Source organism: Talpa europaea, assembly GCF_964194135.1.
Source record: "Talpa europaea genome assembly, chromosome: 2".
In the NCBI taxonomy this organism is placed as follows: domain Eukaryota; kingdom Metazoa; phylum Chordata; class Mammalia; order Eulipotyphla; family Talpidae; genus Talpa; species Talpa europaea.
The window spans coordinates 67,846,312-67,870,455 of record NC_140068.1 but is presented as its reverse complement, the minus strand read 5'-3'; the positions used below and the strand labels follow the sequence as shown (position 1 = coordinate 67,870,455).

Here is a 24,144-nt window from a genome sequence, read left to right as displayed (position 1 = left end):
AGGAATGAGAGTAGGAAAGGAGACAATTGGTCTACAAATTTCATTTGGGTAAAGAAAAGGAATAGAAGAAAAAGGCTGAAAAGGGGTTGACTAGTTACTGTGTATCTATTCCATACCAGACACTGAGTAGAAGGGACAAGGCTAGCTAAAATGAAGTAAAGATTGTAAAGAATCCCCTGGTTCGAATTTAGACTTTATTCAATAGGTACAGGGTTGCCAGTTCTTGAACTTAATATCAAATTTCTTATGTCAATCTCTATAGCTACAATGAATCATTATAAATTGGATCATGTCTCTGTCTTGATTAAAAACATCTCAAGTCTCCCCTTAGTATTTTTTGGGGGGGGAATCTATATTCCATCCTGTGGCCTGAAAGACCTGATATGATCTGACTCTTTTCTATTTCTTTAACCTCATCTTATGCCATTATTCTGATTATTTATTATGTTCTGACCACCCACACTTTTTTCATTATTTTGAACCCTTATATTATTTCCTGCCTGAGAGTTCTAGCAAATGCTGTTCTGATTGGCTGGAATGCTCTTTTTTCTGCTCTTTGCATGACTGATTTCTTCTTACCCTTTGGATTGTCACTAAAACTCTCTACAGAGAGGCCTTTCTTAAACATGGTATCTAAAGGCAGCCAGATCAAACAATTTTCATTCCACTAATAGAAGAAAGATTAGACGTTCTTGTGTGATCTGTTAAAATTAGAATTCAAATGTAAAGTGCATGCTTTCTATCATCCACATCAAAATGATGTAAATAAATGGATGGAAAATAGATGTTTAAAGGGAGGGGTTAAAAGTTGTGATATGCTTACCAAGCTGTCAAACTGGAAATCACAAATTAAGAACAAAAGTGCTCAACTTTGCAGCAATTGGCCTTAGGAAAAAAACTACATTGCATTCTCTATATGAACATCTGAGAAAAAACATGTTTTGAAATCAATGTTGTCAGATGGAGAAATGACATGAATCAATTAAGCCAGACTGCTATATGTGGAGCCAAAGAGAAACATTAATAACAAGGTTATAATCCCAAAACTTTATTTTTCCCTAAAAGAGGCATCTGACATTGTATGATTCGTGTTATGTAGGCACATTTCCCTCGAGATTGATACGCACATAAATTGTGGCAAAAATTTTTATAAGAATAGTTATCTCACCTGCATATGAAATACTAAGAAGCTTGCTTCTTTCAAGAGGAGGAGCCCAAGAAGACCACATGGAATGCATGGCAGGAAATGTAACACCCTAAGGTGGGGGAAAAGATATTTCTGCTGAAACCCAATGTGTTTTAAATTCATCTGAGTATTTCATTGCAAGAGAAATTTCTGAATAAGAGTCAAATCAGGTTCTATAAAGTGAGATGTCTTTACAGTATCAATGAAAAATACTTTATAACAAAGTAATTTCAAAATCTGAACAAAGATTTGTGGATTCTGGGCCTTTGTGGTGGCGCAAGGGGTTAAGCATCAGCACTATGAAGCAATCCGCAGCCACTGCAGCACGAGTTCAATCCCCAGCTTGGGAGGCGACCTACATGGCACAGTACACCTCTCCTGTCTCACCCACTGCTTCCCTCAGCAGTGTATTTCAGTCAATCCACCTGTTCTGTTCCCCACTCTGTCTCTGGTGATTCTTCTAACCACTCCCCTCCCCGTATCTCTGGCCTACACCCCAGCTCTTGTATGCATAAATAAATAAATTTAAAAAAAAAAGATTTGTGGATTCTGTCAACTGCTTTGAGGATTGCAAGGTAAGGGTTACAATAAATTTGAAAGAATATACTGAATGATGACAAACGGATCACCCTCATGGTTAATTTTACTCATTCATGTTATTAATGGCCTGAAAGAAATGAGAATGTTATCAATATATAACTTTAAAAAATACTGAGCTAATAATTTAGATTACTAAAGAGGGTTTAAATTGACTTGAACAATAGGAAAACTGGCTATAAAAAGGATAAATTCAGTTATATTTTTATAGTCTTTTTCCCCTGGTGATAACTAGCCTAGTAAATGCTAATTACTTATTATGTTAGGAAAGTGGAAAAATGGAGGAAAGGAGGTCCACAGAGAGGTAGAAGAGCAGGAGAAAAGGAGACACCACAGGAGAGCAGGAGGGAACAGTTTGGTAAATTCACAGAAGTGGATTCAAAGCTCTTTTACCACTCACTATGCAGTCTCAGAAAGATTAACTAACCTCCTTGAACTACATTGTTTAAAATCTGAAAAAAACAGAAATAAAACTTCCAATCTTGCATGATTATTGTAAGGATAAGTGGGTACTAGTACTATTATTAATAGACAGAAGAATAGAAGCTTAATTCTTTGTACTTTCTGCTGATTCTTTCCAAAATGCAAAGAAAGAAAAACCAATGGAAGGCAAAAATTATTTAGGCAGCAATATAAATTGATAAGAACCAATGTCATGAAAAACCTACATGAAATACCTGATGAGTCAATTGTTAAGTAAAAGTTAAGTAAAAGTTAAAATGTTCACAGAGATTATGTGGGAAACTTTATTATAAAATCCTAGGGACAATGTAGGATATTTATGATGAATTAGATGCTAGGGATGAAAGAGGCTGCCTTAAGACAAATCATGAGACACGTACATGAGATAATGTACATCTGATACATATTGGAGGAACTGAGAAATATAAAAGAACCTAAAAATAAGCGCAACTTAGATTCTATTTAGAAATAAAATGGTAACTTGGGATAGCAGTAGTATTATAATCAATATACCAAGATGCTAAATTAGTGGCACAAACAGGCAGGAAGCTAAAAAATAGGGGAAGACATTCACCAAAAAGACTCAATATCCAGATCAGAATAAAATATACCATAATTAAGTATATATTTCTTAAGTAAGGAGAAGAATCTGGTGATGGGGGGGTAATTTTCATTTTGTAGTCAAAAAGGGTTTGAAAAGGACAAAATAAGAATGCTTAGATAAGTGATAAAATCTTAAATTTAGACAGTACTTCACAATTTCTAAACCATCCTAGCAATTATTTCACATTTTAACTATGACTGAGGATGGAGCAGATATTTCAGTTCTAATTTTTAAAATGATGAAACTTAAGTCTATAGACTAGGAATTACCTAGGGTTTCACTACTAGATAAAGTGACATTATTATTTAAACTTTTATTTTATAACTTCCAGTCTACTGTTTTTCAACAGCATGAAACATTTTTACCAAAATAACCTTCATGTTATACACCTCATCCAGAGGTCACTTGTTTGGGTTAAAAAAATAATTAAGAGAGAGCAAAATAAACCTAATGCCTCAGTTTCAAGGGTGGAAGTTCAAAGTTCAAAATGGAAAAAGATCATTAGTTATAGATGGAGGTACATATAATAAATGTAAAAGAGTGAAAAGGAAAAGATAAGAAATTAACATTTTTTAATGATAAAAATCTTACAGAAAAAAGATAAAAATTAATAATAACTCTAAAAAACAGGAACAAGGCCAGAGGAATTATAGTACTAAAGAAAGACAGTAATGTAAAATGATAAATTATTTGTCTCTAAGTACAAGACCTTTGTTAGAAGGTCAGAAAAAAGAACAAATGATAAAGAGGAAGTTCTACAAATAACAAAGTTAAAAGTAAAATAATAGCTTCTCCATCTTTTGACTAAGATCAATTGTAGTATCTGTTCTTACCATTTAAAAAGCAAAACAAGGTAGTTTGACAATCTACTGTATAAATTGTTTTAGATCTCAGCAACCAATGATAGAGCAGAGATAAATTATGGCAAAAGTTCAAAAGGTAAGGATTGCCTATCTTACTCTTTTCTTATCTTGTAAAGTAGGAGAGAGGACATGGAACTGTGAAGTGTCCCCTGAAAATGTTTTCTAGTCTTTGAGTAAAGATTTAAATTTTGCGGAATCCGCACTCAAAACCTGAGTGACCACAAACAAAATCTACACAGGTTATTTTCTAGTTAATTATTTTTCAATTAAAATAAAAATCCTATGATCTTCCAATGTCAGTGTTTGGTTCACATTCATACCAAAGAATGTTATCTTTATGGAGACAAGAGAGAGAGAGGCTAAGAAGAAAAACAAGAGAAAAAAATTTTACCTCGCCTAGTCCTTCTAGTGCTCTGAGTGCAATGAGAGCTCCAAATCCGAAATCTGCAGCAATGGGAGTGAATAGGGTGAAGACAGAGGTGCTAAGGATCCCAAATCCTAGCAGCAGTTTTCCCCCTACTTTGCTGGCAAGATATCCTCCAGGAATCTGAGTGATGATGTAGCCATAAAAAAACGAACCAAGAATCCATCCTTGAGTTTCTGCATCCCATTGGTACCTTTTACCCTATAAAGAGTAGAAAGGAAAGAAAAAAACTTTAAGATCTGACTAACAGTTCATTTTTCTTATTGGCATGTAAGTACATAAAAATGTCATTTTGAACTACTGTTTTAGATTGAGGAACATGCAAATTTTCTACTGGCTGAGTGAGTCACCGTAATACAGACAGACAATTTGTGGAAATAAATGAAAAATAATTGAAAAGTCATTGACTTTAGGAAGGATTGCTATTTTATGAAACTAGATTATAGGATTAGCTGTAGAAGCTAGGTAATGATGACCAAGAAGGCTTAAAAAGGAGCCACAGGCTTAATTTAGAAAGCTACTAAACAGGTTACTGGTTATTTAGAGCCAGACCTGAGTTCAAACCTAGCTCTATTACTACTGGATTTGCGATCTGGTAAGAGTAAATAAAAAGGCATCTAACGATTACCTGACACACACTAAATGTTAACTTAATGTTGCCTTAGTACACATATAAATAATATCTCCCCATTTCAGACCAAGCACTCAAACAAGCATACAGTACATAATAAAAAGAGCCAAAATTTAAACCATGCCATAAATTTGGTGTTAGTTGGAAATGTCTTTTAATTAGTAGGAGCAGAAAGTAAGGTAATAATAAAGATCTAGTGACTGATGAGACTATCTGACATGTTCACCACCTGTTGATGTATAACTGAACCAATGTGTCAAGAATCATTTCAGGATTTTTTTTTTTTTTTTACTGTCAATGAAAGGCAAATGAAAGTAAGTAGCCAGATTAACAAAAGCATTTGCCAAAGGTAAAAGAAATAGCAAAGCCCTAATTATCCCTTTTAGGGTACCAATATGTAGCTTATCTGTAGAATTCTAGGACTTCATAAACTATCCAGGAGTACTGTCCCTGAAGTGTATAGGTTGGAGTGAGGTAACTGTGGGGGTCAAGGGTGGGGGTGGGGAGTATGTGCCCAAATACGTTATTTAGCAACATTATTCATGTAAAATATAAAGATATTTGAGAAGTCACTGTTTTGTATGTGTGCTTGCTAGGGCAGAAATCCTCTTCCCTGCTTGAATGTTCTTGTTTGTAAATGGCAAAGGAGACTCACCCAAGTGTGATCTGGCTCTTTTGTGAACACTGAAAATGGATGAAAACAGACTTACAAAAAGAGATACCTTTTCTCCCTGTACTGTCTCTCCATGTGATAACCAAATATTTAAAGTATGTACAACTTAATTCTGAAGAAAGGATGAACACATACTTATCAACTCCATTCTAACATGATGCAGGAAAAATGATTTGTATCTTAAATTACACATGTATACATTTGGAAAAGAATATTCTAAGAAATTGTCTGCTATATTTTGCATCTTGCAGTTGAAATTATCTAAGCTCTCCTACCACAGCAACCTTATAAAATAGTTATTAAGTAATAGTCCCATAAAAACTAGTTAGCAACATATAAAAAAATCCAATTTTCTAATATAGCAAACAGGTTTTTCCAAATTCTCTTCAAGGATGATATGTTTATAGAAGAAACTGAAAAACTACTTTTCAAACAGAGCAAGGTGTGTTAAAGCATAATGATAATAGCTATAGTTACAAGTTACTATTCAACCAGTTCCTGGGAAAATACAAAAGAAAATAAATCAGAGTATATATGAACAAAGTCTTGTGGTTTCTACAGGATGAAGAAAGACCTTTAATATTTATTTGGAAGTATTTTAGGATAAAGGTTGTTTTCTTAAAAAACTGGCACTTACCGTTTGATTGCGAAGAACTTTTGTGGAAGTAGAATGCTCTGCACACTCTTTGGAAGTTCTATTATTCGTTAAAGTTGTATTTGAATCTACCATATCCACTAATGCCACACTTAGATTCACCCGTAATGCATATAGGACGAAAAAACCTAAAAAGGCCAAAACTGCTAAATTGTAACGAGCAGAGCAGCACACTGGAGCTGAAAATAAAGGTGGAGAGAAAACTTTCACTGAAAGAGTAACAGATGATACTGTCTAAATCACTAAAAAGGTTACTTTCTAGAAGTGCACAGATAAATTCATATCATGAATATTTCTCTGTTCTCATATTGAGAATATCAAAAACATTTCTCAAAGAAAATTTTTTTCCCAGTATCTATAGTGTTGACAAACATTTAATACAAAAGAGCCTAAACTGTTAAGAACAGTTTCTTAAAACATGGAGGCAAGAGCTTTATCAATTTTGCTCAGAAAAATTTCCATACCAGAGTCAAAACTGAACCACTAATCCATGCTAGCTGGCAAAGACATAAGATATTAAATGAAGGGGTTTAATAGCATCACTGTTTCTGAAAACTTACAACATGGCCAATAAGTGGCTGACAACTCACTTCAGCACAGATGATTAGAAGTTTTCCATTGCAAATATAGCAGAGCACAAAATTTTTTCTGCCAAGGCTAGGACATAAAACCCCTCCTTCATAAGTTTCTTACCTTGAGAAGTATCCTCAGAGACTGGGTTTGAAGTAGAAGCCATGATTAATACTCTCCTAAACTAAATGTACTTAAGAATCCAGAAGCAAACTTGCAAAATCTATGATAGTTGCAGCATCTGTGACAGTTGCTCAGTAGTGATCATGCTTAAAAAGTCCACAGTAAAAAGGGAAACAATTGTACTAAATGATAAAAAAAAAAAAAAAAAGGGAAGGCAAACAAGGGTGGAGGAACCAATAACAGAAGGCTCCTGGAGAAGAGGAATTTTATCTATTTTTCCCTCTCTTGTTCATACCTACTTTTTTCTTACCCTGAATTGCACAATTGGAGAATGGGAATTCAGGAAGTTATGAATGGATCAACTCCTTAGTGACAAAGAACAACTAGTTAATCCAGGGTCTTACACCTCTAAACTTAGAAAACACTGAGTGTTTGGCAAATATCTTTTGAACTATATGAACATCGTTTTCATTTGGTAATTACAAGTTAAATACATATATATAATTAAAGATATGCTTTTATTTGGTAACAACACATTCACATTAACTGTGTGTGCATATGCTTTCTTCTGCTCAGGAATTCTGGTATTTTTACTCACCTAACATCAGATAAGAAAACATTTTTTTCAGAATACAATGGTTTTTGGTCCTGATTCACATCACTGATTCATACAGAAGCAATAATGAAAAGTCACAGCTATATTTAGGTGTATATTAACACACTATGATCCAACTCACTTTTCTATGACTTTCACACACTTAACAACTATTATCAATTTTTCCTCTGCACAAGAATTTACATACTTTTCCTATGACATTCTTGACTTCTTTTTCAGTACAGCTACATCACTACCATTAATTAGATCTGTAAATCAGATCTAGACACCTAATAACTGCATTTCTAAGGCTCTCCATTTGTGCCATCTTTATTAGCAGAATTTTGACACATTTGTTCTCTCTCCCACTGAATGGGAAGCTGTCCTACTAAGAACAGTTTGGATATTGCAAGGCATGTTTTATAGGGTGGCATATGTTTTTTATCAGTGTTCTTCACTACATAGAAGACTAGACAGGGGACTCATAATCTCGCCAAATTTGGGCAATTAAAATGTGTAATTTCGAGCAAGAAAAATCCAGATTTATGTACTGTCTACTTTGCAAAGTATTATTTACAAAGTTAAGATCTACTTCAGAAAAGAGTGGTAAAAAGTGATTTATGGTTTAAAGAACTTCTCACTGCTTGTGCAGAAGTATGAATGGCTGTAGGAGCTGTAGACTCAGGGTAATCATTTAAGGGAATATGCGGTTTTCTAGGTAAGAGGCAAAGATGGCTTAAACTAGGATAAAGTACTATCACTGTGAAGGCCCACTGACAGCCCATCTGGAGGGCCAGGGAGATAACCCACATATGGTGCAGCAGACCTCTCTTGTCTCACCTGCTGCTCCCCTTAGCAGTGTATCTGCCTGCTCTGCTCCCCACTCTGTCTCTGGTGAATCCTCTCCCTTCCCTGCACCTCTGACCTACACCCCAGTTCTTCTATGCAAAAACAAATAAAATCTTTAAAATAAGTAAATAAAATTTCTTAAAAAAACTATAATAAAGCAGAGGCAATGCAGATTTGATATAAATTTAAAGGTAGAATTAACAAGAATTTGCCTACATATATTAGATGTGGGAATATGTGAAAGGGAGGGATGAAGTTGTTAGTAATCTTCTTACTTCAACTTAATTTTATTCCACTCTGTTTGACTCTATCCTATTTGTTATTCCATTATAACCTTATTTACAGTGGCTTTATTTCATTGTACGTAATTTGTTCCCCCACCCCCCATATGATGCTTGATTTGGATTATGGTTTACCTCATCATGTGAATAAAATGTGAGACTACTCACTTGGAAATTGAAGGATAGGTAAATTAAAGGTAAAATAAATCAAACTACTGGTGATATTACTTGAAAATCTGAGCTACATGTTATGGGTCAGGCAACTTTAACTTTTTGAGGTCAAAATAGATGCCACAAAGATTACGATGGAGGTTTTAAGAGATATTTAAAATAAGTGGTTACTGGCTTTATAAAAAGTTGTTGATTACAAACCAGAGAAATTTTATATCAAGAAAGTATGACAGTAGAGCAAAATGTACCTTTGAATTTGGATAATCTTTGAAATTGGTTCAACAAAATATGATTGCATGACAAAGAGAAATAACATCCATTGAGCATCTGCCACAATGAAATCAAATTCAAAGAACAAGCACCCTAATTAAAACAAGTATCAACTTCTAAAAAATGGTTTAAACTGAGGAATGTGGAGTGGGTGTAGGTTAAAGAACACAGGCTAGTAGTTTAGAGTGAAGCAGACCTGGGAATGAATTTGAAAGTTCAGAATGTTTCCCTGAAGCAGTCCATTTTGGCATGTGGGTTATTTTGAGCTGAAGGCAGTTAAGGCCCAGCAGAAACAAGGGCAAACGTTCATCTCTCTCTAAATTATCTTAAAAAATTTAGATAAGAGACCTGACCCAGAAAAAAGAGCTATTACCATACATAACTTTTTATCTCTATGGATAGTATGGGACAGTAAACGTTTAATTATCTAATATATTAACATATGTTCCTTTTTATTGCCCTACGAATTCCTCTCCCTCCTTTTGAAGTTCCAGGCCCCTCTTCCATTTCTTGGCTCAAGAAGGCTATACTATTTGCTTATGCATGACTCATGAGTATATGTGGATCTGTATATATGAAATTAGTTTTTCTCCTGTTAATCTGTCTTGTGTCATTTTGACTGTTAGAACAGTCACAGAACAAAGAAGGATAAAGGGCAATTTTCTTTCCCCTACAGATATCAGTTCTGATTTTCACTGGTTGTGTATCTTTGGGGAAATTACTTCATGGTTTTCATTCTCAGGATTCTCAGTCCTAAAATGGCAACCACCATACTTTACTGGGGTGTGGGTAAAATGGATGAAATATTGTAGGATGAAATACAATAGGCACTCAGTAAAAGTGAATTTCCTGTTTATCCTGGAGAAAGTTATTCCAATAAGATTAAATACCACAACATATGAAGATTCCAAGGGCAAATAGTCACATTAATCTGTTTTTGTGTGTTTGTGTGTAAAAGGGAGATTAGGAAAGGCCTCCTGCAGAAAGAATATTTGCACTGAATCTTCATCAGTCAGCAGAAAGTCATCCATCAAGCAGGTTAGAGGAGGGAGAGCAATGCAAGCAAAGGTAGCAGCACATGGAGAAGGAAAGAAATGAGAAAAATAGGGGCAGGGAGAGAAGTACACTTCAGATAATCTCACAAGGATAGACTATGGTATTGTAGCAGCTCTGAGTGGGAGAGTGAGTATTGAGCTTAATAACAAAAAATTATAGCTAGTATTTATTGAGCACTCACTACGGGTTTGGCACCAGGCCAAGTGATTTGGGTATATTAGGATTATGATAAATTATTGAATTGGTATTGAGAATAACTTTCTCCAGGATGAACAGGAAACTCAGTTTTACTGAGTGCCTACTGTACAGCCCTACAGTATTTCATTCACTCTATTCACACCCCAGAAAAGTGTGGTCATTGACATTTTAGGACTGAGAAACCTGAGAATGAAAGCCATTAAGTAATGGTAGATGTAAAATACTTAGAACAGTGCTTAGCATATAATAATAAGCCCTCCAATAGTGTTGAACTGTTGTTATCTGTATTAGGAATTGAGGCAATTTGTTAGGAACTCAAGTTATGTGTGAGAAATTAGGAATTGGGAAAAGAAGTTGAACAGAGTGGAGTGTGAAGTTCCCGGTGAAACACGTGATTGGTAAGGGAGCAGACATCCATCTAAAACTGGTGGGAATAATCTGTCCTACTGTGTGACTTTGAAGTATTACCTTCCTGTGCACAGAAATAGGCACTTGGAAAGCAGATAGTTGGCACTCATAAGGGTGTTATGATAAAGCAGAAAGCATGGGAATTTAGAGCATTAGCAAAATAAAATGTTGGAACCAAGGCCATTTGTGGTTCTGCTAGACTTAGGCAGCCTGTTCAGCCACCATTTTTCTTACCTGCAGTTCTGCATTCCTATACAAGCTCAGAACTGCCCAATCAGTTACAAGAGCCTAACCTTACAAGACGCCTTTCAAATCAATCAAGTGCAGAAAGCTGGATCACCCTGGGAAGGGTATGCATCACGAGGTATGACCTGGACTGCCTAGGGGGACGTTGACTGATATATGACAAGGGACCACTGAAGCTGATCAGTGGAACGCCTTGTCGATAAGATTGGAACTATGGCCGGGGGTCTGGGATATGGTTTCGGTTACAACACTTGGTCCTCAAGCAGATAAGAATTATCTGTTCAGCAGACTCATGTCCCCCTGAAGGCCTAAATGACAAAAGCATATTATTTAGTTTCACCCATCTTTTTCTCCTACCCCACATAATTGATGCTGTATGATTATTCTATCAATAAAAAGGCCAGGATCTTGCTTGTTCAGCAGCATCCTGCATTGTGCAGCCTGCTCCATGACTCCCGTTTATCCATATGGTATTGCTGATGCAATAAGTGGCGCCTGAACAGGGACCCCACACGAAGAAGGGAATTGGACATCCTCTCAAGCCTGGTCAAAGGCTTCACAGACCCAGTCTGTGACAAAGCACTAAGAAGGTGTTTTCAGTCGTGTCTTTCCTATTTTCTTTTTCTTCCAAATCAGCCTGGTAAAAGGCCCCACAGACTCAGAGTCTGCAACAAAGTGGTAAAAAGCTGTTTTAGTTGTCTTCCCTTTTGTTGGGGGAAAGGATTTCCTGAACAAACTCCACAAATAGGTTTTATGGACCCCAGCCCCACCCCAGACCAAAAAGATCCAAGACACCAAGGACTGCAAATCCCCTAATGTCATCACCACTGAAAGGATGATTGCTGGGAACTGAGGGTAGAGTTAAGCAGCCAGGTTTTGTACATAACTGGACATGTGGGCCTTGGTGTGAGGGGGGGAGGGTCTCTTGGTTTTTTTGCCGGCTTTCAGTGTGTTATCGTTGGGGTTCCAGCTCAGTGGAATTGGTAGGACGCATTCACCAATTTATCTCTATCTTTTTAAATTTATTATGCATACAAGAACTGGGGTGTAGGCCAACCATGGGGGGGAGGAGTAAGAGGACTCACCAGAGTGGGGAGCAGAACAGGCAGATCTACTGAAATACACTGCTGTAGGGAGCAGCGGGAGAGACAGGAGAGGTCTGTTGCGCCGTGTGGGTCACTTCCCTAGCTGGGGATCAAACTCGTGCTGCAGTGGCTATGGATAGCTTCATAGTACTGTGTCTTAGCCCCTTGCACCACCAGGGAGGCTCCTTCCTCTCTCTCTCCCTGAGTTATTCATTTCTTCATTTCCCCTTCTTTTGTAAATAAACCCTTTATTAACCAATTTGTGTGTTCCTGCAGTTGAGTCTTATTATAAGTCCCTTTTAAGCACATGGGTGAAGACCCACAGTCCTCAGTCCACAGTCAGGCAACCCATAAAGAGCTCAGTTTTTGAAGGCGATAAAAACATATTGTCACAGGATTCCTTAAGAAGGAATCCTAAATTTAAATGTTTGGGAAAAACTAGGAAGATACTTACAGAGAGACTTAGTGGCAACACCTATCTCTCATTTTAAAGTATGGAATTTATGTAAATTGGCTATTCAGTCAATAAATGAGGAAATTTTCATAAGTCCAAAATATTCATTCCAGATGAGCTGGCTCTCCTCCTCCACAAATAATATTAAAGAAGCAGCTTCACAGGACTCTCCTGAGTCTGACCCTGATCCCAACTCCTTTCCAGAGGCTCATGCTGGGGAATATTTCAGGCAAGTAGAGGGTGCTACTATACCATTTACTAAATCTTTTGATAAATTCCAGGAAATCCTGAAGACATTTCAATCTCTTACCACCAATCCCAATCTCTCAGGATCTCTTAAAAGTGGCGGGCTGCAAGGTAACAAGGTGGTGGTTAGAAGATCTCTTGAAAACCACTAGAAAGAGATTCCCCTGGTATCCTGGTGAAAGAAATTTGTATTTAAATAATTGGAAAAATGTAGGGCAATGGCTAAATTAATCAGCCAGCCAGTTAAGAGAATCTTACCTTTCCACTTGGAATTCTGTAAATCAGCACTGAGACGCCTCCAAGGGGATAAAAATATATTACAACCAAATGCTCTGGGGGCTCCTGCCCTTACCTCATCCTCCCCCCACCAACCCATACCACCACCACCATAGTATGGGAGCAGCCAAGATCCAAAAGCAGGACTACTGCCTCCAACAGATTTTGAGCCACTCATAGAAAAATGTTTTCGTGAAAGACAATGAGAGGGAAAAATGCTTCAAGCTTTTCCAGTTATTTGAGGAGGAGGAGGCCAGAGTCCCTGACACTAGAGTTTGCCATTTGCTGTTTTTAAAAAAACTAGAAAAGGTATTTTTCTAAGAATGATATTCAAAGTTCATTCACCAAACAAACAAACAAACAAAGTTTTTTTGCTGCAGCATAAGTTCAATCCCTGGCCAGGGAGCTACCCTCATGGCACAGCAGACATCTCCTGACTTGACAGCTGCTCCTCTTAGCAGTGTATTTCTGTCAATCTGCCTGTTCTGTTCCCCACTGTGTCTGATGAGTCCTCCCACTACCCCTCACACCTCTGGCCTGTACCCCAGATCTTGTAGGCATAAATATTTTAAAAAATGTTAAAGTTATAGGAAATGGGTATAATATGACTGTATGAGAGTGGAAGGTTCTTATCAAAACAGTACCAACCCACTGCAGCTGGCTGGTGGACTGCTGCCTCTGGTCTCAAGAAGCAGCTGCCTGGACCTTTGCTCCAGTGTTGAGATCATTGGCATGTTTCTACTGCCTTCCTTCTGTAGGGGATTGGACTCTCTTGTCCACCTTAAGATACTGATCTGATCTATTCTATAGGTAGAAAATTCTATTTCCCTATGTTTCGTACAAAATGCTTATTGGTTGAGTGAAAACTTCTAAATTGCTTACTGGGCCTTTAAAAAGTTGAGTTCTTATTAAAACTAATTAATCTGGTAAAAATATGAAGTGGGAATACAACTTTCTAGAGCTAAATTCCAAACTTCAGATTTCTGATAAAAGTCTAGAAACAGGCAAACTATAAAAAAAGATCTTTATCTCTTTTCCTGTCCTCTGGGAAAAGTGTCTTCTGTCTTAAAAATGTGCCTGGGGGCCTCCCTGGTGGCAGAAGGGGTTAAGTCCCACCATTAGGAAGTTATCAGTAGCCACTGCATCAAGAGTTAGATACCCAGCCAGGGAGCTACCCACATGGTATAGCAGACCTCTCCTGTCTTGCCTGCTGCTTCCCTCAGCATTGTATTTCAGTAGATCTGCCTGTTCTGCTCCCACTCTGTCTCTGGTGAATCCTCTCACCCCCACACTTCTGCATTTCTGGCCTATACCCTAGCTCTTGTATGCATAAGTAAATAAAATAAATCTTTAAAAAAAAATGTGCTTGGTCTCAGTGAGATAGAGTAGAAACAACTTAAAAGCCAAAGGATCATTTCTTAGAAATACAAGCTCAAAAATATTTTCTTATCTAAGAAAGTTAGAAGAAACTGCTTGATTTTAAAATTGCTGTGGTCTTGAGCCCTAGGTCTTTAGTAATAGTTAAAATTGGACACTTTTTCTATGTAAAGATTTTAGCTTCTATCTCATTAAAAACCTCCTTGATATAAAGGGATATTAAAAACTATTGGCTAAATGGATGTGTCAAACTTAAACTAAAACCTAAGCTAAAGCCAAAGAGTAATTCTTAAAGGTACAAATTAAAGATATGTATTACCTAGGAGTTACAAAAAAAATATATTTAATCAAAGTTTCTCAGTGTCTTCACAAAAATAAAATAACTACTTTTTTTGTTGTTGGAAAAAATAAGGTAGTTTAAATTGAACGGCTAAAAGATTTGTACTTCGTTATATGATTCTATCTGGTAAACTCAATTTAAAAAGTAGGTTCAGGGCCTCCCCGGTGGCGCAGCGGTTGAGCGCTGGGTTGCGAAGCTGCCGGCGACCTCTGCGGCGCCGGTTCTATCCCTGGCTGCTCCCCGGCCACCGGAGGAGGGTCCCACATGGCGCGCAGACCTCTCCTGCTCCCCTCAGCAGTGTACTTCAGTCCTTCTGCCTGCTCTGCTCCCCGCTCTGGCTCTGGTGAATTCTCTCACCCTCCCGTGCTTCTGACTGTACGCAGTGCATGTATAAACAAACAAACAAACAAATAAATAAACATGCCTCTATAAAAAAAAATTAAAAAAAAAAAGTAGGTTCGTTTGCTTTTATCTAAACCTTCCATATCTTGCTCAGTAGTTGGCATAATTATCACCAACAAAGGACCAATCTTATTTTCTATCTCTTTTTGCATCAAGCGTTAGTTTTGTAAACAGAAGTGGAATATGTTATTTTTTTTTAATGCGTAATTTATTTTTAAACAATATTTGCTTCCCCCCATCCCCTCAGGTTGAGTCCCCATAGAATTTCCTTCCGCAAGGCACCATGCACCATGACCATAGTCCCCTGTGCTCCTCCCTCCCTCTCTCTCACCCCTCTCCCCCCTCCTCCCCTGCAGTATGTCTCTGATTTATAATTGTCTGTTTTTGCTTTGTTGTGTTTTGTACTGTTATTATTATTTTTTACACTGACGTCTTATTTGGTTCCCCTATATTCCTGTTATAAGTGAAACCATCCAATATTTTTCTTTTTCCTTCTGGCTTATTTCACTGAGCATAATTCCTTCTAGCTCCATCCACGTTGTTGCTAATGGCATGAGTTTATCTTTTTTGATTGCTGAATAATATTCCATTGTGTATATATACCACATCTTCTTGATGCAGTCATCTATTTTTGGGCATTTGGGTTGTTTCCAGGTTTTACCTATTATAAACAGTGCTGCAATAAACATAGGCGTACAGGGGTTCTTTTGAATCGATGTTTTTGTGTCCTTTGGGTAGATCCCTAGAAAATAACTTCTTCTTAATATTAGTATACATGGCCAAATTTTTAAATAAAAAGCAAGCTATCTCTCTGTGTGTCTTTGTCTTTTACCTCTGGAAGACTGACTATAAAAGGAACCTATATAAATTCTACTAGAAAAACCCAAACTGAATGGTTTGATTTGAAGCATGCATGCGTTAAGGTTATAATGTTGGGTATTAATACTTTTATGTTTAAATGTATTTTTTTTTAAGATTTATTTATTTTATATAAGCACTGGGGTACAGGCCAGAGTCGCGGGAGGGTGAGAGAATTCACCAGAGATAGAGCAGGGAGCAGAACAGGCAGGACCGAAATACACTGTTGAGGGGAGCAGTGGGCAAGACAGGAGAGGTCTGCCTTGCCATGTGGGAATCTCCCTGGCTGGCCGGAAATCCAACCTCGCTGCAGAGGCTACGGACAGCTTCATAGTGCTGAGCTCAACCCGCTGCACCACGGCCACTGGGGAGGCCCTCTATGTTTAAATGTATTTACTTAAAAAACTGTATGAGAAGAGAAGCTCATGATATTCAGCAAAAAAGGAATAAGTAGCGTAGTGTATGTAACAAAGATAAGTTTGCCTTTTAATGTTTATATCAAAACTTCTCTTGACAAAGTTCCTTTCTAGGAAAACTAATCCCAAAAAAAGATAAGTATCTTTTCCCCTTGTTAAAAAAAAAAAAAAGTTATTTTTTTCTTCTTTCCTTCTCTAACTAAGGAATTCAAGATGATATCTAAAGCCACATGGGTGACCTACTCAGCCATATTGAGTCTCTCACAATTATACAGGAAATGCATATGATATTAAGTTTTTTTGATTTTTTTGCTTTTTTCAAATCTTTCTAGTGTTTACCTAAAAAAGAAACTTGGTATATGGGATTGTTACATTTACAACTCTACAATTAATTTAAAATTCCAGTCCTAAGAAAAAACTAACGCCACAATTGATACCTTCATCTTAGATTTGTTCTTTTTATCATTATTTAAATAATGGCTAAATCTCTTATAAAAATAAGGTTTTGCTAAGTTTAATAATAAAAATTTGTTGACTATTTATAAAGTCATCTTATGTAAAATTACTGAACTTTCAGGTTTACTTTTTGCTCCTTATTTTAAGGAAACTAAAATTTAATGTCACCTCACCTAAAAGAAAATTAAAGCATGCATTTATGTGTAAGTTGTCTAGTTTAAAGGGATGACAGTATAATAGCTATTACAACACCTTATAATTTAAAGATTAAAAACTAGGATGTAATAACTCTAAATGCAAATAAAGTGAGGTGTGTGTTTAAAAAGGAAGGAATGTATTGGGAATGGATATTTTAAAGGTCCTGGAAATAATTTAAATAATATGGTTATCTTTGAAATGTAAAGGTATTAATAATAAGATGAAGAAAGCAAAAGAGTGTTAAGAATCTGAAAGAGGTATCTTAAGAGAAGAAATTTTACGTGCTCAAATGTCTTTCTAGAAGAATATTTAACTTTAATATCAATAGTGTAACAATGTAAAACCAACCTTTAGTTCTTTTTTACATATAAAAAATTAAGGTGGGGCCTCCTTGGTGGCACAAGGGATTACGTCTCAGCACTACAAAACTATTAGCTGCCACTGCAGCACAAGTTAGATGCCCAGCCAGGGAGCTAACCCTCTTGGCGCAGCAGACCTCTCCTGTCTGGCCCGCGACTCCCTTCAGCAGTGTATTTCTGTCATTCCACCTGTTCTGCTCCCCACTAAGTCTCTGGTGAATCCTCTTACCCCCCCACCCCCACTCCGGCACCTCTGGCCTACACCCCAGCTCTTGCATTCATAAATAAATAAAATAAATCTTAAAAAAAATTAAGGTGTTCTAAAGCTCCTTTCACTAGCTTCTGTAACAAATTAATCTAAACAGTCTTTTACCCTCAGGGTACCTAAAAAAAAAAATCTTATCCTGTTAGCATTACTGAGCCTAGTCAAAGAAATAGACCTATTCTTTTTTTGTTTTTGTTTCAAACAGCTCACATATTTATTACAGAGCCAGGTACAGAGGTGTACCAAGAGAAAACATGTCCACAAAGCAGTGATGTTTTCAGTGACATGGTAGATGCTACTGATCTCAATACAGCATAAATATGTGCGCCATCTCCATGCGATTCCTTACAGACCCAGCTTGGTTATTCTCCAGTGTCTCCTCTTGGAATTGTACCTGATTTTATTACCAGTTTTCATCCGAATCCACTGGGGAATGGGACGATTCTGTTTTTGTTTCTTGGCTAGGAATCGCTTGATCCTGAAAGTCTTGTGAGAAGACATGGCGAGGAAGAGGTAAGCGCACACAGCACGATGGCGGAGGGAAGGAGCAAGAGAAATAGACCTATTCTTAAAAGTCCTTGTCACTTTGAGTAATAAAGTATTTTATAACAATTTGTAAGTTTGTTAATCCTATGACAACTTCCCTAATATAAAAAATTCTAAAATATTAAAGTTTTTATCTTAAAAGGATTCCCAAGACTCCCATCATAAAAACAGGGACCATTTGACTACCTGCCTCCTTCAGGGCCTACAAAAGACAATCATTAAGCCAGTCAATTACAAAAAACTGAGGAAAGTTACTCAGGAACAAGAAATTATTAAATCACAAATTTTAAAACAAAAAAGGGGAAATCTAGAGATTTTGTTCCCCATAGGAACAAATATACAACGCTATATTTACTTTTAACTTCTTAAATTGCAATTGCTCTGCCCTAATTGCTGTTGAGCAACATTTCATTCCTAATTCTTCTGGCCTCACAGCAGTAAAACAACATTTTACGCCAGCAGAACCAAGCCCTAGGCCCTTGGTGTTAAATCGCCATTCATTGCAAGGAGCAACTTGGCTGGGTGGGACCTTAGAACCATTAACATGGGGGAGAGGCATGTTTCTGTTTTATCACCTACAGGACCATTTTGGGTTCCAGCAAAAGCAATACACCCCTATCATGAGCTGGCATCAAAGAAGAGTAATTCTATTCCAGAGTTCCATCACTGGCAATTCAGCCGCCACCCAGAATGCCACCTATATGAGTCAAAAAGAGAAAAGAGGATCCCTACCCATCGACTGTCCAGTCCTCCGGAACATCAGATCAAGACTTGATGCCCTTGATGCTGCTGTATCCTAGACTGGTGAACATCAACAAGCCCTCTGGACACTACAAACTCTATTGTGGCTTGTTATGATACCATTCTATGTAGCTCCTATTCCTTTTAATACAACTGTCTCCTGGGAAGAGGCTCAAAGACAACTTCAAAGTGTGCTCCACAATAATCTTGGCTGCAATGTCATGGACTTTAGGGACAAACTATAGGAACAATTGGTACAATGACAACAAGAAACACAAAATGCCACATTGGCACATTTAAACAACATTGTCTGTTGGCTAAATCCAACAAAACTGGTTCTCAGGTCTCAATGTTAGGATTTGGATTTTATTTGGTATAGATTTATTATTTTTGTTAATTTTTTCTTGTAATTTAAAAGCCCCGTGCTGCCTATTCCAGAGAACTCCTTGTGTGAAGCTATGCTGATCTCCCTGTAACTCTCCTAATACCAGCCGTTACCTGTCTTTTGCTAATAGCAACTTGGTAGTCTTATATTTCTCGATTTTATTACCCACCATACAAGACCATGCAAATGGATCCATGTAATGAATCCCCCAGTATTTCAAGTCCTAGGTTGGATTGACCCAGAACCACCCATCAGCACTAATGTTTCCCCCACTCTAGGTATACAGAGATACCTGGTGATGTGACTATGCTTCTGGTCCATAGCCTACCTGCTGCCTGGACTATTCACTTTCTAAATTATTCACTTTGTTTTATGTGTAGTACAGACTATGCTATGTACCTATCTCCATATAGCATTCCTATTTCTTCTTTTTATTATTTTTTATTTTTTTAAAGATTTATTTATTTATTCAAGAGCTGGGGTATAGGTCAGAGGCATGGGAGGGTGAGAGGATTCACCAGAGACAGAGCGGGGAGCAGAACAGGCAGATGGACTGAAAGCACTGCTGAAAGGAGCAGCAGGCGAGACAGGAGAGGTCTACCGCAGCATGTGGTTATCTCCCTGGCCAGCCGTAAATTGAACCCACGCTGTAGAGGCTGCGGACAGCATCATAGAGCTGCACGCAACCCGCTGTGCCACTGGGGAGGCCTCCTCATTTCTTCTTAATGGGAATATCCCATTAATATTCCCCCTATTCTCATTTTTCCTCTTTTTAAATAAAATAAAAAAGGGGGACATGTGAGTCTACCAGACTTAAATGGCCTGCTTGGCCACCATTTTTCTTACCTGCAGTTCTGCATTCCTATACCAGCTCAGAGCTGCCAGGCTGATCCGTTATAAGAGCCCAACCTTACAAGATGCCTTTTAAATCAAACAAGAGCAGAAAGCTTGATCACCCAGGAAAGGGTATGTATGATTATAAAGAAAAATCTAGACTTCCTGTGGTATATCAGCATTAAGCCACCCTTCCTCTGTCATTTTGGTATGCCTGTCTCACATCCACTGGGCTAAGCAAAAGCAAATGCTTTACAGGCAAACCAAAGCTGGGTTACTGAGAATTCTGTTATACCAATCTGAGAGGTTAACCCAGTTCTTAGTGTTATGAATTTGTAATACTAAAACAAACAAACAAACAAACAAACAAAAAAACCTAATTTTAGCTTTCTTAATGAAGAACTATGCATAATAGAAAGCCATATCCTCTATTCATGTTGGAGATGGAAAATAAAATCATCTCAAATTTGTGAGGGATCAAGTAAAATGATTAAGCATTTTATAAATAGGAATTTCTTGAATATAACACAAATGTGGCAGCTTTACAAAAAATCCAGGAGAACTATGAGTTTAATCCTTTACTTAACCTGTCTGGGCCTCAGTTACCTAGGTATAAAATGTGTCACCAGTTGATAGCTGGTTTCAAAGGTCTTTTTACAGCGTTAAAAATTTGACATTTTATCAATCTTTCTATTTAAAAAAAAAACAAACTAAATCCTTAGGTATAGATAAGTTACAGCTAATTTCAAAGTGATTTATTCCAGAAAGAAACATAAAAGATAAAATGTATATAAACATATGGAAAGAGAAGTTTTAAAAACTGTTAAGTATTTATTCCTTCAGACACTAAAATCTTTACTATTGACTCTTTTTTTTTTTTATAGAGACATGTTTTATTTATTTATTTATTTGTTTGTTTGTTTGTTTTGTTTATACATGCACTGGGTACAGTCAGAAGTGCGGGAGGGTGAGAGAATTCACCAGAGCCAGAGCAGGGAGCAGAGCAGGTAGAAGGGCCAAAGTACACTGCTGAGGGGAGCAGCGGGCGGCAGAAGAGGTCTGCGCGCCATGTGAGACCCTCCTCCGGTGGCTGGGGAGCAGCCAGAGATCGAACCGGTGTTGCAGAGGCCGCGGGCAGCGCTCAACCCAGCGCTCAACCGTTGCGCCACCAGGGAGGCCCTTTACTATTGACTCTAGATGACAAGTATTTTTTTTAAACACCCATACTTTCTAGAATGTGCAAAGTGAATAGATAGAATATAATTTAATATAAAAATAAAGGTCATCTTGTTTCCCCTATTATAATGTACAAGGTAAATATGATTACTAAAGCTAGGATGGAGGGTGGGGCAGCACTGAGTAAATAAGGCAATCCTTGGTACCTTCCATAAAGTTGATATCCTCATTTTTATCTTTTTCACTCTTTTTCTCCTATTTTTTTTTGTCCTGTTCATAGCACCCCTCACACAGAGCTTTAATTTAAAAATATAGTGGACTAATGTGATTCTTTCTAAAATTTTTTATCATAAATAGCAAAAAGAAAAAAATGTGTTACTATTATTACTTCACTTCTACTCACTAGTACAGAGTAAAAATAAGGAAGATGGCTATAGAGACAACAGCCACCTCAAGTCAGAAAGAATAAGATTAAGATCTATATACCCAATCAATGAAGCAAGCAAAATCAATTTTTAAAAGCAATGCTATGAGATGCATATAGTTTACACACAATATGTGTAATATACATATATTTCAAGTGAACAGTTTAGAAAATTTTGACTAATATCTGTCCATCCCAATTAAGATGCAGAATTTTTCTGTCGCCCCCAAAAGTAACCTAGTGCCTCTCTGCATTCAATTCCCTTCTGTTTATATCTTCCTGGTAACCACTGATCTACTTTTTGTCCTTGTAGATTGGTTCTACTTCTTTTAAAATTTCATACTGATGGAGTTATGCATTAATATGGCAGCTTCTTTTTTTTTTTCTAATAGTCTACTCCTTTATTGTTCAGTATTCTCGATGGCTTCTTTTGCTCAGTGTGTTTTTGAAGTTTTTCAGGTTGTTTTATGTATCAGTAACTTCTTATCATTGAGTCGTATTCTATTATATGGATACACCACAATTTGCTGATCCATTCACCTATTGAAGGATGTCCAGTTTTCAGCTTTTTACTGTCATGAATAAAGCTGGTATAAACATTGTGTGGTATTATGTTAATTATGATTAACTACAATAAATTTCCAATTTCCCTAAGTAGTTATACCGTTATACACTCTTACTAGCATTAACAGTTCTAGTTATTCCATATGTTTACTGACATTTGCTATCTATACACCTTTAAAATGTTAGCCATGGTTGTGTAATGGCTCACTGGCATTTTACTCTGTATTTTCCTGACAAATTAATGATGTTTAACATTTGAGCAAAAATTTGATTATATGTATATATTTCCAATTACAATAAACTATAAGTCTTTAGGGAGTATCTTTATTATAGATTTGTTTCATCAGTCCCATACTAAATTATTTAGAAGATTATAAAAATCTGACACCATATGCCACAAAGGTCAGCTTTGGAACTAAGATAGACTTCCACAAAATGACATTCTGGTACAGTAGTTACACTGAAACTCCCAGCTAAATCAAACTCCCAGCTGGAAAATGGTTTTGTGTTGCCAACTCTACCGCCACCATATGGTAATGTTCAAAGAAAAAGGAATCAGGAAAAGTCAGTTTCCATTTTCACTGCTTCTCCTGCACACATTTTTAAAACTATAGAATGCCTGCAAACCGAGTTGTTCTTCAGTTTTAATTACTTAAAAAAAGTGACATTACAAAATTATCAAACAGCAAAGTACTTTAATTCCTCCAAATTCAGGGAAGATGGATTGTGAAATTCGTTTTTCCGTTTTGTTGCAAAGATCTTTGGTAAATCACCTTACATTTCTACAGATAACTATCTTGAGGTTAGTAACTATTTCCTAACTTAAATGGTAGACTGCCATAGGGGGGAAAAACGTAGGGTACTTTTTTGCTTTTTACTGAGCAATTTCAAGATAGCAGCTGGGTTATAGAAAAATTTTCCTCTGAACACTCAAAAATGTTATCCTCAGCCCTTTTATTTCTGTCTCCTTCCCTCCTCGCCCAGATCATAAGCAGGCGGACTGGCCGCTGCGGAACCCCGGCGGTGACAGGGAGAATGCCAAAGGCTCTGTCCCGCCCTTCGCTTATCGATTTGCAGATTTGCAGATCTCCCCTCCTTCACCTGCACCCAGGATCCTGCACCCGGCCTTTAGCCATTGGTTTGCAGATTCTTCTCCTGTTCCCTCTTCCTTGGGGCTCCCTGCTCTTTGCTAGGGAAAGTCGCCAGGAGCCCAGCGCCCGCGGCGCCCAGCAGCTCCCCGCCCGGGCCCCACCGGGCTGCAGCCGTCGAGGCACGGTCTGAGCAGCCGGCCCAACCCCCTTGACGGTCCACGCCATCCCCCCGACTTCGCGGTGGCCTCCGGACCCCGGGGCAGACGGGGACTCGGTGGAGGCCACGCACTAGAGCAGCCCCGGCCCCTTCCGCCCCGGGTGCGGGTCCTCTAGCCGCTGTCGCCCGGGACTACCGCCCGCCCGGTGCCCAGCGGCCGCCCGGCTGCTCACCGGCTTTAGCCCGCGCGGCGCCCTTCAGGAGGGGCGTGCTGTCTGAGCCCTCCTCGCCGTCGCTCAGGGTCGGGCCCCGAATCGGCGACGTCATGACGCCTCCGAGAAGCAGGTGTGCGGCCTAGAGGGCTGAAAGGAGAGCTCTAGCCGGACAACGGACACCCCGGGACCAAGCCGTTAGGGCCGAATTGGGGTGCCCACATCCCCAAGTCCCGGGTCTGGCACCGCCCTTTGACGACGTTGTGTCTCGGCGGCCCCGCCCGGAGGTGGCCTCGCCGACTCCGCCCCGGCGCCATCTTAAGTTCGGGCAGGCGGATGCGGTGGGCGGGGCGAGCGGAGTCCTAGACGCTGTGACCTGTTGGTGGGGGCGCGCGCGGGTTAGCCGGCGCCGGGTTCCCA

At 38.2% G+C, this 24,144-nt stretch overlaps 2 protein-coding genes across 2 annotated transcripts in view; both read right to left on the bottom strand.

Moving 5' to 3' along the window:
* Positions 1-23,839, bottom strand: part of SLC17A5 (solute carrier family 17 member 5) — a gene marked incomplete at both ends in the record, with an annotated part of 49,452 nt that extends 25,613 nt beyond the window's left edge. Inside the window, 4 exons of the mRNA XM_084227831.1 lie at positions 1,169-1,256; positions 4,104-4,337; positions 6,078-6,274; positions 23,746-23,839. Coding sequence (XP_084083957.1) covers positions 1,169-1,256; positions 4,104-4,337; positions 6,078-6,274; positions 23,746-23,839 — 613 coding nt within the window. The remainder of the gene's footprint in view (positions 1-1,168; positions 1,257-4,103; positions 4,338-6,077; positions 6,275-23,745) is intronic.
* LOC311167919 (large ribosomal subunit protein eL39-like) lies at positions 17,940-18,095 on the bottom strand (the record flags this gene model as incomplete). The annotated part of the gene is made up of 1 exon (XM_084229090.1): positions 17,940-18,095. The coding sequence occupies one exon, from the start codon at positions 18,093-18,095 to the stop codon at positions 17,940-17,942; it is 156 nt and encodes a 51-aa protein (XP_084085216.1).
* Positions 23,840-24,144: the final 305 nt, after the last annotated feature.